The sequence below is a fragment of the Oncorhynchus kisutch genome, linkage group LG8 (genome assembly GCF_002021735.2).
Source record: "Oncorhynchus kisutch isolate 150728-3 linkage group LG8, Okis_V2, whole genome shotgun sequence".
Lineage (NCBI taxonomy): Eukaryota > Metazoa > Chordata > Actinopteri > Salmoniformes > Salmonidae > Oncorhynchus > Oncorhynchus kisutch.
This window is the reverse complement of record NC_034181.2, coordinates 28,372,190-28,388,222: the sequence shown is the minus strand read 5'-3', so window position 1 is coordinate 28,388,222 and position 16,033 is coordinate 28,372,190. Positions and strand designations below refer to the sequence as shown.

The 16,033-nt window shown below is 41.5% G+C and overlaps 1 protein-coding gene and 1 long non-coding RNA gene across 2 annotated transcripts; one reads left to right on the top strand and one right to left on the bottom strand.

Moving 5' to 3' along the window:
* Positions 1 to 163: 163 nt before the first annotated feature.
* On the top strand, positions 164 to 2,601 carry rilpl2 (Rab interacting lysosomal protein-like 2). The gene is made up of 4 exons (XM_020488771.2): positions 164 to 728; positions 872 to 1,023; positions 1,125 to 1,262; positions 1,739 to 2,601. Exons 1-4 carry the CDS (start codon positions 435 to 437, stop codon positions 1,758 to 1,760), a joined length of 606 nt encoding a protein of 201 aa, XP_020344360.1. The 5' UTR covers positions 164 to 434; the 3' UTR covers positions 1,761 to 2,601.
* An 803-nt stretch (positions 2,602 to 3,404) lies between these two features.
* Positions 3,405 to 5,938, bottom strand: LOC109895927 (uncharacterized). The gene is made up of 2 exons (XR_002256052.2): positions 5,167 to 5,938; positions 3,405 to 5,042 (listed from the first exon to the last, which is right to left on the bottom strand). It is a non-coding gene; the product is annotated as an uncharacterized LOC109895927 (long non-coding RNA).
* Between the last annotated feature and the right edge of the window lie 10,095 nt (positions 5,939 to 16,033).

The following is a 16,033-nucleotide window of genomic DNA, read 5'->3' as shown; positions in this document are numbered from 1 at the left end:
CCCCGGGTTGACGGAATGTCAATCCAATTTCGAAATTCACAGTATAGTGTTGAAAATACAGGGGAAATATCACGTGCTGTTTCACCTGATTAGTGTGTCCCTACTGGATTATGCGCATGGCTTCACCTGTCGCCAGGGAAACTTTCATCTTGTTACAAGCGGTGGGGAACAGGCCATTGCTATTGGTTTATTTGTATGCCACTTATAGACTGGATACAGCAAGTCAACCATTCAAATTTAGAAAGAGGAGGGTTTATTCAGCTAGCCTACTACCGGTAACTTGAAGTGGCTACTGTAGCATGCATGGAACTAAACTTAAAGTTCACAAGTATCTTGTATGTTAAATGTCACAACGCTCGATTTGAGAAATCGGTCCCACCTTTTGAGAAAACAAAAACTTTTGTTGAATTCAGTGCGTCTTTGGAGTACGAGCAATGGAAGAATTGAGCGAGTCTTCACCCGCTTTGGCGTTCGAGAAGGAAGCATTTGAGCTGACGGTGGAAGATGTTTATGACATTTCATACGTGATTGGCAGAGATTTGCTGAAAATAAGTACTACAGGTGAGGAAGTCTCCGATTTGCAATTCAAAATTGTCCGGGTTTTGGAGATGTTTGAAACGTTAGTGAATAAGTATAACCTGTCATTGGAGGAGCTGAAAATGGAACGAGACAACTTGAAGAGTGAACTGGATAGAATCGTGAGAGAAAGTTCTGCCGGGCAGGAAGCGGTGAGTTTGATCTTTTCAAACCGGGAAACTAACTAACGTCTGTCAGGGTATGTTCAAGAATGTTGTAACGTTTCACTGGGTTGCTATACACTACTGTGCAACATACAGTTGTGGACTCCTTATTTTAATCAATATGTTCTCAGCAAACACTAGGACCAAACAAACTGGTGGTGGACCTGAAAGATCCCAATAGACCACGCTTCACAATGCAGGAGCTGAAGGAGGTGCTTCAGGAGAGGAACCAGCTCAAGGCCCAGCTACTGGTGGCGCAAGAAGAGTTGCAACTCTACAAGAGGTAGAATACACAACCAGACTTGACCAGTTTGTTTCCCATGCAAACCGCACCACCTCACCCCAACCCACACAAAAATGTAATGTAGTGCTTTGTACTTGCAGTGGGATGCTGCCACAGGGTGAGCAAGCCATGGTAGAGGTTGACTTAGTATCTCCACCCCCTTCAAAACCTGTTCCTGACACAACAGATGAGTCTAAAGAAGAGGAACCTAACGAAGGAATGACCACCATCAGAAAGCTGTGAGCAATTAGCTTTTTTCACCACTCAACTTTGCATAATCATAGTGAATTGCAAGAAGAGCATGCAGTATGACATGGTTTATTTACACCCTGAAAACAAGTATTTCAGAGACAACCATAGTGTCACACAGGAGACAACCAGGTGGTTTGTTCTCACGGTCTGTCTCTGCCCTCGTAATGACCTGCTTGTGACCAGCTGGCTGTGTTTGTGCTGATGCTGTGTGATTGGGAGAATCTGACTGAAGAGGGGGAAAGCGAGAGCTGATACCACTTCACCAAGCCAGCTCCGCTGCAGTTGTCAGTATTGTTATTGTCGGACTTACGTGACTCAGTCAAGCCTCGGCTGACACTGCAAATTCACTCAATCCCCCGTCGTCGCCTCTAAGACTAGTAACGTCCAGGGATGTACATTGTGTTGTCAAACTATTTGCAGAGCAAGTTCTCTAAAATAAACTAATTCTTATTTCTTTTTGTAGGTTTTCATTCAGACGGAAATAAGGACGACCTATGAGAACAAGGACCTAAGGCATTACTAATGATAAAGCAAACATTTTTATGCACATGCTTTCTATCAATGCTTTGTATTAGATCAGTTGTTTTCAGTCATTTTTTTTTTTTTACTGGAATAATTTTGCTTTTGAAACTAACTCGGGTGTCTTTTTATAGATTTAACTGTTGTCATTAATACAGTTATGGGAAAATAACTATGCTCATTAAGGTCAAATAACATGGTACAGACCAATGATTTATCCAGTGCTTTCAGAAAGTATTCAGACCCCTTACAGCCTTATTCTAAAATTGATTAAATTGTCCTCCCAATCTACACACAATACCCCATAATGACAAAGTGGATTTTTAGAAACGTTTTCAAATGGAAATATAATTTACATAAGTATTCAGACTCGTTACTCAGTACTTTGTTGAAGCACCTTTGGCAGGGATTGCAGCCTCTAGTCTCCCTGGGTATGATGCTACAAGCTTGGCACACCTGTATTTGGGGAGTTTCTCCTATTCTTCTCTGCAGATCCTCTCAAGCTGTTAGGTTGTATGGGGAGTTTTGCTGCACAGCTATTTTAAGGTATCTCCAGAGATGTTCAAGTCTGGGCTCTGGCTGGGCCACTCAAAGATATTCAGGGACATATCCCTAAGCTACTTCTGTGTTGTCTTGGCTGTGTGCTTAGGGTCATTGTCCTGTTGGAAGGTGAACCTTCACCCCAGTCTGAGTGCTCTGAAGCAGGGTTTTATCAAGGATCTCTGTACTTAGCTCCATTCATCTTTCCGGGGGGTGGAGAAGCCACCGCGTGCCCATTTTGGCAATCCTACACAATTGTAAAAAAAAAATAAAAATTGCCCCACAGTGGTGTCATAATACCCATAAAGTCTAGCGGTCAAACAAGGAAATGGTTCCAATTTGTTTTTCCACCATTCATTTTTCTCATAGGGGATTATAGAAACAGTTAAGGGGTGTGTCATGAAGGCTTACCCTGGCGTGACATTTTGTTAACCATCTAAATTACTTTCAGGCAAGGTGACTGAAATATATTTTGTGCTATTTACTGACTCAAATGCTAATTAGCATCAAAGTAGACATGCAAGACTACAAATCCCTGCACGTCAACTCTAGTTAACGCCTTTGCTAACAGGTAGTGTACATATAACTCCAGACCATTCACAGAATTATCAATTTGATTTATTATTACATTTAGCTAACGGTTAATCCAGAGATTTTTACTACAATTCGTCAATCTCATCCATCTCATGGCATTTGTAGTTCTTAATGATTAGCAACTAATTAGCGTTTCATTTGTTGGGGGTAAATACAGGCAAATATTTTGATAAATCATCTTGTCTAAGGAGAGATTCACATGGCTATCAAAGTGTCACGCCAGGGTAAGCCTTCATGACACACAGCTCTTTCTAAAATCCCCCATGAGAAAAATTAATAGTGGAAAATCAATTGGAACCATTTCCTGGTTTGACCATTAGGCTTAATGGGTAGAAATAAAAATGCGTTTGTCCAGGTTAGTTTGCCACATTTTATTCTATTAAACACCAATGTAAACTTTTAAATTATGAGCAAAACAAAAATAAACTATTGAGATGACTTAAAAACAAATGATTTCCTTAACATTTTAATTGAAATACTGATGGCTTCAAAACCTCTCAATGGTCAAAATATAGCATTAGCAATCCAGGGTTTATATACATCATTGGTACAGACTCACACCTGTGTCCTCAAACAAAGGAACTGTAACAGTTCCTTTGGACACGTGGTTGAACATTGTGACGATGGAACTGTTCAAAGACCAACATTCAAGACTGGTTGCAACAGTAGCCCTATTAGAGACAAAGACCAGACCTCCAAGGGCTTGATTCTATCTACAGTGCTAAAGAGATGCAATCAACATTAAGGCAAACACTGCATGTCAGTTCAGAATTAAAAAGCCATTTCAAATTGAACTTCAGCGATACTGATGGAATCGAGCCCCATGACCACTATAGTGCCCCAGATTCACTATACCTAACTCATACACCTGAATCCCATCAGCATAATCTGCCTCTAACTTGGGGTTGAGTAGCACAGATCATGGTAATGAATCCTTCCCAAAATGATTTGTCGATTAGATAAATATATAAGCTCTTGTAGCAAATATAAAAGTGTTACCAAAATTGTTCCTTGTCCAGAAATTGCATAATAATTTACATTTTAGGCTCGGAGTGACTGAGCATAACTATTTTACACTAGTTCACACAAGGGCTTTTAAAGTCCATTTTACCTTTCAAATAATAGAGCAGCTGTAAAAGAAAGCAGTTTAGAATGATAAAGTTACAAATCACTTCATTTGTTACACATTTTGTAATACACTGACCTACAGGGAGGATGTTGGACTGTTACATGTCTGTGAATATTAATTGGTACATTGTCAAAAGGCCAAGCTAGCTTTTCTATTCATTGCAAAATGAGCTTCCATGCTAGCCAGATATCTGAACAGATTTGTCTATGTACACTTAATTTACTCTCATAGAGCAACTTACTTTGTAAATTGTTAATGTATTAGGATTTCACCCATTGCAAAATATCTACATTTGAAATCAAGTATAAGCTGGTGTCCCAGAAGCCTGGAGAGCATTGACGATCATATGAAAATTGTTGCTTCAACTAGAACCATACCTAGCATTATAAATTAGAACGAATATAAAAACGGCATTAAAAAAATTGCTAATGTTACAAATATTATTCATATCTTCTTGGAAGCACAGGCCTAAATATGTATAAAAACTACACCCAAATCCAGCAATATATTGATGTACAGTTTTAACAAATTGATCCATGTGTCATCTTGAAGGTTGTCTTCAATATTGTTCATACTGCCACAGTTTTGCCCAAATACATTGCTTGAAAGGGCAGATTAAAAATAAACAAAATGCCCACTTAATTTGTCTCACCTGGAATGCCAAGTTGGCAGTTTAGTGCCAAGGGAATATTCAGGGCCAAGAAAAAAAATAAGCTTTAATTAAATGCACCTAGTAATTCTCTTGAATACTCTGTTGGTGTAAAAACAGCACATCAGTATTTGAGCAAAGTGTGAGCCGAGATGGATTCCTTGCTGCGGTCACCATAGTCATAAAGCAGCTCTTCCTCTGACTCAATGTCCCTGGAAGCCACCAGTGTGAGATGTGTTATTCCATCTATGTCATGGAGTTTGGTCTGGCAGTTGCCAGTTTTACTGTGGTTTAGCAGCCTTCCCAGGCGAGTTGATTCTTTTGTAGCATCCACACCTTAAAGAGGAAATTAAAGGTTTGAAAACATCAATGAGCCAGCTGATAACATCAACATTGTGGCAATGCATAAGTCATAGTTAATTAATACAAATTTAAAATGAAGTTTGAGTAGATGCCTTACCAGTATGTTTTGCTGAGATACTGGAAATGGGACATGTAGCAGCCAGTCCCAGGGTCTTGGGCATACAGAGCCTCTCTCTCCTTGGCATCAGCCAGATGCAACAAGTCTCCATGATACTCAATTACAAACTTTCCCTTCTTGAAATATCTGACAGCAAATACTACTCTTCCCTTCCCCTCTATATGTTTGGCCTATTGGGGTTCAAGTACAGGTCAAATCAAATTCCAGGTTATATGATCCATTTCAGTACAATGTTACTTTAATTTCTAAACTAACCTGCAGTCCTTCTTCAACTCCATTTTTTTATCATGTAATCAAGGTGTCATTGATTACATTCAATTCTGAGCAAGAACATGTTTTTTTTTACTTGTTCTTGCATGGCACGGTTGATCTTCAAGCACAACCCACTCTGGTATTATAAACTGACCTTCAATTCAGCTTTGCTTTCTCTGAAACTCTTGTCTAATAGGATAATAATCTGTGGCCTTCCTGTTTTGGGCAGCATTGCTTTCTGCTCTGGATGAAAAGAGAACACAGTATTCCATGGCCAGATGATCTGGTGTTGCAGTGCTGGCTTGATCAAATACTGTGCTTCATTCGAACAAATATTTTACTGACATGTTTGTCAACATTACTTACTTTTTTACTTTGACTAGCCCCCTTCTCAGTTTTGGGCTTGGTGATATTGCCATCTGGTGCAGTTGGGTTGGGGTGTGATTTTAGATCCTCCTCCTGGACATGCAGGGTAGTTGTCTCTCTGGGTACCAGTCTCCCTGAATAGAATAGTGGGGAGAGAAGCAGTGTACATCAGACTTTGTTGTATAAGCAAAACATATGGCTTCAGGAGAGGAATGCTATGGATGCCTAAATAAACAAACATTTAGCGTCATAAGACATTGGTCAGTGACAATTACTGCCATTCATAGGAAATTATTCTGGGGGGGCCACTTAACTCCGATCTGACTCAAAGGAATTAGAGGCTAAAAAAAATATATACTGCTCAAAAAAATAAAGGGAACACTTAAACAACACAATGTAACTCCAAGTCAATCACATTTCTGTGAAATCAAACTGTCCACTTAGGAAGCAACACTGATTGACAATACATTTCACATGCTGTTGTGCAAATGGAATAGACAACAGGTGGAAATTATAGGCAATTAGCAAGACACCCCCAATAAAGGAGTGGTTCTGCAGGTGGTGACCACAGACCACTTCTCAGTTCCTATGCTTCCTGGCTGATGTTTTGGTCACTTTTGAATGCTGGCGGTGCTTTCAGTAGTGGTAGCATGAGACGGAGTCTACAACCCACACAAGTGGCTCAGGTAGTGCAGCTCATCCAGGATGGCACATCAATGCGAACTGTGGCAAGAAGGTTTGCTGTGTCTGTCAGCGTAGTGTCCAGAGCATGGAGGCGCTACCAGGAGACAGGCCAGTACATCAGGAGACGTGGAGGAGGGCAACAACCCAACAGCAGGACCGCTACCTCCGCCTTTGTGCAAGGAGGAGCACTGCCAGAGCCCTGCAAAATGACCTCCAGCAGGCCACAAATGTGCATGTGTCTGCTCAAACGGTCAGAAACAGACTCCATGAGGGCCCGACGTCCACAGGTGGGGGTTGTGCTTACAGCCCAACACCGTGCAGGACGTTTTGCATTTGCCAGAGAACACCAAGATTTTCTGCATGTTATTGGAGAGGATGCATTGGACATTTACAATAGCTTTCAGCCATACGAGGCAAACTTGACATTGACTGTGCTAATGGCTAAATTTGAGGAGTACTTTGTAACAAGCCAGAACATCACGTTTGAGAGATACAAGTTTTTCTCAGGGAGTCAGTTTTGACCAGTATTTGGCTGAACACACACTGAGCAAAACGTGTGAATTTGAAAATCTGAAAGACTCACTAGTGAAAGACAGAATAGTCTGTGGCATACTTGATAATGGACTCAAGGAGAGATTGCTGCGTGAGCAAGATTTAACTTTGGATAAAGCAGTGACTATGTGTCGAGCAGCTGAAACCACCAGAGCACAAGCTAAAGAGCTGTGCAGGGATGAGACGTCAGTCCATGCAATAAAAAGAGAGGAGCAATACACAGAACACCTTCAAAAACAAAAACAAGCAAAAGAGAGAAATCAAAACACTACATGTGGAAAATGTGGATTTATCCACAAGCCAAAAAAATGCAACAGCTGTGGGGAAAAATAATAATTTCTCAAATGCTGCAAAGCCGAGGCTACAAAGAAAAAGGTTCACACAGTCACGGAGGAGATTGAAGCATTATTTGTTGATTATGTGGAAATATGCAATGCAGTAAATGCTGAATGAATTGTGCCATTGACTGTGAATGAAACTATAATAAAATTCAAGCTTGATACTGGAGCACAGGTAAACCTGTTGTCGCTGGATGACTACAAAATGCTGAAGGTGAAGAGCAAAATACACCCTGTGAAAATTAAGGTTACTGGTTATACTGGGGAGAACCTACCAATCAAAGGTAGCTGCATAGTAACTTTACAGCATAAGAAAAACAGTTCAGAGCACAGCTGCTGATTGTAGAAAAGAGTGTACAGCCTATTCTAGGAATCAATGCATGTGAAAAGCTCAATTTGTTGAAAAGAGTGTATGTAGTGACATCACAGACTGAAAATGACCAAGAATCAATACTGGCTGAGTATGAGGATGTGTTTGAGGGTCTTGGATGTTTACCAGGAGAACACAAAATATGTACTGATGACAAAATTACTCCAGTTGTGCATGCATGCAGAAAAGTTCCATTTGCACTGAGAAAAAAGCTCAGAGGAACTCGGACGCATGGAAAAGATGGACGTCATCACAAAAATGGACGAACCTACAGACTGGGTAAACTCACTGGTTATTGTGGTGAAAAAGAATGGCGATCTCAGGATATGTCTAGACCCGAGAGATCTCAACAAAGCAATCAAGAGAGAGCATTTCAAGTTGCCAACCAGAGAAGAGATAATGTCGCAGTTTGCTGGAGCAAAGTGGTTCAGTAAGCTTGATGCCTCATCAGGATTCTGGCAAATGGCAGGTACAGATTTCTTCATCTACCATATGGGATTCTCTCAGCGCCAGAGTTCTACCACAAGACAATCCACATGATCTTCGAGCACATTCCAGGAGTGGAGACTATGATGGATGACATCATCGTTTGGGGGTCCAGAAAAGAAGAACACGATGCGAGAGTGAGACAAGTGCTGGACCGGACACGGAAAGTCAACCTAAAACTAAACAAGGACAAATGCGAGTTTGGTGTGAAAACACTTACCTTCGTGGGAGACGTACTTTCAGAGGATGGAGTCAAACCAGACCCGAGGACAACATCAGCCATCAACAACATGGAGCGCCCGAAAAACAAGGACGATGTGAGACGCTTCATGGGCATGATCACCTACCTTGCAAAGTTCATACCTCTACTGTCAGCACAGTCCTCTCCACTCCGATGTCTTCTGGAGCAGAAAAATGAATGGGAATGGTCCAATAAAAAGGAAAACTGCTTCAAAAACCTTAAGAAGTCAATCACAGAAGAGCCAGTGCTCAGGTTCTATGATCCAGAGAAAAGCACAAGGTTTTCTGCAGACGCGTCACAGTTTGTCCAGAGCCTTGACAGGCGCAGAGACGAGGTATGCACGAATAGAGAAAGAACTACTGGCAAGCACATATGCTTGCGAAAGGTTTCACCAATACGTCTACGGGCGAGACTTCGAAGTAGAAACCGACCACAAATCATTGGTGTCGATCATGTCTAAGCCACTGAATGATTGTCCAATGAGAATCCAGAGAATGTTGATCAGACTGCAAAAGTATAATGTGAAGATGATCTATACCCCGGGAAAGTTCATGTTCGCCACCGACACTCTTTCTCGAGCAGTCGACAAGCAGAGCTTCGACACACAGAAAAACACAGATTTAGGCCTACGTCGACACGATCGTAGCATCACTTCCTGTGTCTTCTGAGAGAATGGAGCAGATCAAAAGAGAGACCGCAGCTGACCAAACAATGACGGAGTTGAAAGAAACAACACTGATAGGATGGCCTGCACAGAAAAACAACTGTCCAAGGGGAATACAGGATTACTGGATGTGCAGAGCAGAGCTCACCGCTGTGGATGACATAGTGTTCAAAGGCAACAAGATTGTCATTCCCATGACACTACGCAAAGAAATGCTACAGAAAATACACGAGGGCCACTTGGGTGAGGAAAAATGCAAACGACAAGCATGAGAAGTAATGTACTGGCCAAGAATGAACCAGGAAATCAGCCAGACCACTGCTTCATGTGACCTGTGTTTGACCTACAGGCCAAAGCAGCAAGCAGAGCCGCTAATGCCTCATCCAGTGCCCAACAGACCCTACTACAAAGTTGGAGTTGACCTTTTTGACTGCAATGGCAAAAGTCACATTGTTGTTACCGACTACTACTCAAATTATTCTGAAGTAGCAACACTGCCAACTACTTCCAGCAAAGCTGTAATCACCTACCTGAAATCAGTCTTTGCAAGACATGGGGTTGCGTCTGAACTGTACTCGGACAATGGCCCGCAGTTTTCAAGTTCCAAATTCCGATCGCTCGCTGACGACTGGGGATTCCGACACAACACCTCCAGCCCCAACTACCCAGGGTCCAACGGCTTAGCAGAGTTCAGTCAAAATTATCAAAGGTCTGATGAAAAAGGCGCACGATGGAAAGGAGGATTTCCTAAAAAAATCTGATCTACCGTAGCGCACCACTGCAGAACGGACTTTCACTTGCACAAATGTTGATGGGACGTCACATCAGAACCAACCCACCCATCCATGAGGACTTGCTAACACCCAGAGCTGCTCAGAAAGTCAAACTCGCAAAGGAAAAAGAGAAAGACAAACAAAAACAGCGATACGACAAAAGTGCGAGACACTTACCTGAACTGAAACCTGGAGATCATGTACGACTAAGAGACATCACTACAGGAACCTGGATGCAGCAAGGGTGTGTGCAGAGAGAAGTTGCACCATGATCCTATGAGATCCAAACGGAGCATGGATCACAACTGAAACGAAACAGAGTGGATCTAAGGCTGCAGCCATTCACTCAAGGGACTGAGGATCATCAGGAGGATACTGCTGAAGCGTCAAATGCTTTTAGAAATGGACAATTTAGTCAGAACACCCTGACTGACAATGAACGCTGTCCAACTGTTTCAGGAAGCACTTCAGCAGAACGACCAAAAAGGACTGTCAGAGCTTATTGAGAATTGCTCAAAATTTTAAAAAGGGGCACCTGGACTGAATGTTTGGTTTATGTGATAAGAAATAGGGCCACAATAGAGTATTGTTGGACAGACTATATTTAGTTGAAAAAAAAAATATTTTTTTTTAAGGAAAAACATTTGGGGAAAGAAATGTGTGTTATTGAAAATTGCATGTTATGAAGGTTGAGTGAACAAATGTGATGTGACGTGTAGTTACATAGAAAAGTAGTTTTATTTTAAAGGAAAGAAGATGTGTTGTTATGCGTTAATAACATTTAGACTACGTTACCCAGCAGGCTATGCGGGAGGCGGATGGTAAAGGAATGCCTTGCATGGCTAAACATGGAGTTTTCTAGATGAAGTATATGTTCATTAGTAGTAGTTAAACCTACGCCCCAGTTTGTCATCATATAAGGAACAAACATAACACATACAATAACAATGTTTATGATTATTTAATTGTAATAATGTCCTTTATCCTTATTAGGCTATTAGCACAGGCTGCAGTAGATGTGTACATCATCAGCAGCATTCTTTTTCATTCAATAAGTCATCTGAGTTTGACATTTAGGCTTTAGAAATATTGTGTTAAAACTATAACCTAATACAGTATAACAAAAGGTGAAAAGAAAAATTCTAAATAAAACGTGTATTATTTGGTAATTTTGTCAAAGTTATTGTTAGAAAGTCGTTTTTTGCCTTTAATAAACATGGATTTGCTATTTTGAGGATATATTCCATTGTGGGTGTCAATATAAAATGACGTCCATATTTGCCGTTGCTGCTTTTCTGTAAACAAAGTGTCTGAATTCCAACATGATTTTTGTCTCTTTAATTTGTTTCTGGAAATGTCTTACAAGCCCAATATATAGTCTAGACTATGTTTTGTCAGGGGTAAAATTTGATATTGTAATAAATACCTGGGGAACGCCGGTGACTGTAGTTTTTCCCCCAAGTTATATACAGTATATATATAGGGTCAAATCCTGAGAGCTGATTTATATCCGCCATTATTAGGCTACTAATCATAGCTAAAACCCTTTCCCTGTTGTGCATCTGTAAAGATTAGAATTATGTTGTTCACTCGTCTACCTAAACAGAACACGCACATTTTATTGTCAGATTTTCTGTCAGGCTGGATGCTGTAACAATGTATATAGACAATTTATCACTTTGGCTACTTAATTCTACACATACGGTTCCATGATTGTTTCCCCATGCCTATTGATTGATTGGGAAGTGGACGGTTCTTTGACTCTTATGACACCCAGTGTTCGCTGAACCAAACTGCATCTCATCTACAACCTACTATGATAGGCTACATTAATTAGACAGACCTTGTATTTCAAGATAAAATTTACAAAAGTAATGCAGCATACCCATTGAAACAATACCTTAAATAAAAATAGAATAAAACTAGGCAAATGTTTCAGCCACTTATTCCTGGACAATTTCAAATGATTAATTCCAAAACAATTTCATAATTCATATAGTATTATTACTAAAATCACCAGTAAAGATGTATTGCATGTGGCATATAGTATATTATATATATTTGTATTTTTCCCCTCCAACAGTTGAGGTGGTTCACTCTTCTTCAACAAGCATATTAACACTGCAATCTTACAGGCCAGTAGTGAATGACTATGGAGCATCTTTGGGCTTTTCACAGGTAAAGACTGAAATTGCCAAATGTTCTAGAGGACAACAATCATTATCTAATGTGATAAATTATACCACACATTTTAAATGCTGCGAAATTGATTTAAAAAATTGCAGCACAATGCATGAGTGTCAAAGCGGATTTCTGCTATAATTTCAGTTGGTGACTAACGGACACAAATCACACTGTTTCATTTGCAAACCATTCTTTCATTGTATCACAGAGTTCAAGTGGAAGTCAAGTGCCTCAGAGTAAATATGCAGAATTGCTAGCCATTATTGAAGAGGCAAGGAGATAAGACCAATCTATTAATGGAGAGACTAAAAGCAAGGTATGTACTTGCCTTGCACATTCATGTACTGTAATGCTAGAGCCTTCAAGTCCATTCACAAACGTATCTACCGTGCGGGGGGAAAGCCCAGACACTGTCTAAATGTTAATCTTCACATGTGGATAAAAACAAATTGAACCCTCAACTTAATTATCATCCAAAAATAACTTAAACACATTTTTGATGTTAATGCTATGATGTGATGTCGATGCTAATGTTCAGTCCCTGGACAATAAAGTAGACGAGCTCAGGGTGAGGATCTTCTTCCAGAGAGACATCAGGGACTGTAACATACTGTTTCACGGAATCATGTCTCCAGATATACTGACTCCGTCCATACAGCCTGCAGGGTTTTCCATACATCGAGTGGACAGGAAAAAATAACTTTTTGGGAAAAATAAAGGAGAATGTGTATGTTTCATGATTCACTATTGTGGTAACATACAGGAACTCAAGTCTTTTTGTTCTCCTGTTCTGGTATACCTCACTATCAAATGCAGACGCATTACCTCCCGAGAGAATTCTCTTCGGTCATCGTCACAGCCGTGTAAATTCCCCTCAGGCAGACACCTCAACGTCTCACGAAGAACTACACTAGACGTTGTGCAAACCAGAAACGGCATATCCTAAGGTTGCATTTATTGTAGCTGGGGACTTTAATAAAGCAAATCTGAAGAAAACGCTACCAAAGTTTTATCAACACATCGACTGCACTACTTGCTCATAAAGAATTCTTGACCATTGCTACTTCCCCTTCTGGGATGACTAGAAGCAAATCCAAATTACATTTATTTAAATAGCCCTTCGTACATCAGCTGATATCTCAAAGTGCTGTACAGAAACCCAGCCTAAAACCCCAAACAGCAAGCAATGCAGGTGTAGAAGCACGGTGGCTAGGAAAAATTCCCTAGAAAGGCCAAAACCAAGTTGAAACCTAGAGAGGAACCAGGCTATGTGGGGTGGCCAGTCCTCTTCTGGCTGTGCCGGGTGGAGATTATAACAGAACATGGCCAAGATGTTCATAAATGACCAGCATGGTCGAATAATAATCAGGCAGAACAGTTGAAACTGGAGCAGCAGCACGGCCAGGTGGACTGGGGACAGCAAGGAGTCATCATGTCAGGTAGTCCTGAGGCATGGTCCTAGGGCTCAGGTCCTCCGAGAGAGAGAGAGAAAGAAAGAGAGAATTAGAGAGAGCACACTTAAATTCACACAGGACACCGAATAGGACAGGAGAAGTACTCCAGATATAACAAACTGACCCTAGCCCCCCGACACATAAACTACTGCAGCATAAATACTGGAGGCTGAGACAGGAGGGGTCAGGAGACACTGTGGCCCCATCCGAGGACACCCCCGGACAGGGCCAAACAGGAAGGATATAACCCCACCCACTTTGCCAAAGCACAGCCCCCACACCACTAGAGGGATATCTTCAACCACCAACTTACCATCCTGAGACAAGGCTGAGTATAGCCCACAAAGATCTCCGCCACGGCACAACCCAAGGGAGGGGCGCCAACCCAGACAGGATGATCACATCAGTGGCTCAACCCACTCAGGTGACGCACCACTCCCAGGGACGGTATGAGAGAGCCCCAGTAAGCCAGTGACTCAGCCCCTGTAATAGGGTTAGAGGCAGAGAATCCCAGTGGAAAGAGGGGAACCGGCCAGGCAGAGACAGCAAGGGCGGTTCGTTGCTCCAGAGCCTTTCCGTTCACCTTCCCACTCCTGGGCCAGACTACACTCAATCATATGACCCACTGAAGAGATGAGTCTTCAGTAAAGACTTAAAGGTTGAGACAGAGTTTGCGTCTCTGACATGGGTAGGCAGACCGTTCCATAAAAATTGAGCTCTATAGGAGAAAGCCCTGCCTCCAGCTGTTTGCTTAGAAATTCTAGGGACAATTAGGAGGTCTGCGTCTTGTGACCGTAGCGTACGTGTAGGTATGTACGGCAGGACCAAATCAGAGCGATAGGTAGGAGAAAGCCCATGTAATGCTTTGTAGGTTAGCAGTAAAACCTTGAAATCAGCCCTTGCTTTGACAGGAAGCCAGTGTAGGGAGGCTAGCACTGGAGTAATATGATCAAATTTTCAGGATTCTAGCAGCCGTATTTAGCACTAACTGAAGTTTATTTAGTGCTTTATCCGGGTAGCCGGAAAGTAGAGCATTGCAGTAGTCTAACCTAGAAGTGACAAAAGCATGGATTAATTTTTCTGCATCATTTTTGGACAGAAAGTTTCTGATTTTTGCAATGTTACGTAGATGGAAAAAAGCTGTCCTTGAAATGGTCTTGATATGTTTTTCAAAAGAGAGATCAGGGTCCAGAGTAACGCCGAGGTCCTTCACAGTTTTATTTGAGACGACTGTACAACCATTAAGATTAATTGTCAGTTTCAACAGAAGATCTCTTTGTTTCTTGGGACCTAGAACAAGCATCTCTGGAGGGCCAAGCACAGGAAGCAGCTCTTTCAGTAGTTTAGTTGGAATAGGGTCCAGTATGCAGCTTGAAGGTTTAGAGGCCATGATTATTTTCATCATTGTGTCAAGAGATATAGTACTAAAACACTTAAGCGTCTCTCTTGATCCTAGGTCCTGGCAGAGTTGTGCAGACTCAGGACAACTGAGCTTTGAAGGAATATGCAGATTTAAAGAGGAGTCCGTAATTTGCTTTCTAATAATCATGATCTTTTCCTCAAAGAGGTTCATGAATTTATCACTGCTAAAGTGAAAGCCATCCTCTCTTGGGGAATGCTGCTTTTTAGTTAGCTTTGCGACAGTATCAAAAAGGAATTTCGGATTGTTCTTATTTTCCTCAATTAAGTTAGAAAAATAGGATGATCGAGCAGCAGTAAGGGCTCTTCGGTACTGCACGGTACTGCCTTTCCAAGCTAGTCGGAAGACTTCCAGTTTGGTGTGGCGCCATTTCCGTTCCAATTTTCTGGAAGCTTGCTTCAGAGCTCGGGTATTTTCTGTATACCAGGGAGCTAGTTTCTTATGAGAAATGTTTTTAGGGGTGCAACTGCATCTAGGTTATTGCGCAAGGTTAAATTGAGTTCCTCAGTTAGGTGGTTAACTGATTTTTGTCCTCTGGCGTCCTTGGGTAGACAGAGGGAATCTGGAAGGACATCAAGGAATCTTTGTGTTGTCTGTGAATTTATAGCACGATTTTTGATGTTCGCTTGGTTGGGGTCTGAGCAGATTATTTGTTGCAATTGCAAACGTAATAAAATCGCTGGTTGAGGAGCAGAAGCCCTCCCCAACCCTCCCTTCTGCATATCAGATCGCACCTCCATTCTGCTCCTCACTTCCTATAGGCAGTAACTTAAACAGGCAGCACCGTGGTAAGGACCTTTTCATGTTGGTCTGACCAATCGGAATCTATGCTTCAAGATTGTTTTGATCATGTGGACTGGGATATGTTCCGGGTTGCCTCTGAGAATAACATTGACATATACACTGACTCGGTGACTGAGTTCATCAGGAAGTGCATAGAGGATGTTGTTCCCACTTTGACGATTAGAACTTATTCAAAGCAAAAACTGTGGATAGATGGCAGCATTCGCACAAAACTGAAAGCGCAAACCAAAAGCAAAACACTTTGAGAGGCTAGTTAAG

Coding starts and splice junctions, on each gene's coding strand:
- rilpl2 (XM_020488771.2), top strand. CDS start 435: ATGGAAGAATTGAGCGAGTCTTCACCCGCTTTGGCGTTCGAGAAGGAA. Junction 729..871: donor GTTCTGCCGGGCAGGAAGCG/GTGAGTTTGATC, acceptor ATATGTTCTCAG/CAAACACTAGGACCAAACAA. Junction 1,263..1,738: donor ATGACCACCATCAGAAAGCT/GTGAGCAATTAG, acceptor TTCTTTTTGTAG/GTTTTCATTCAGACGGAAAT.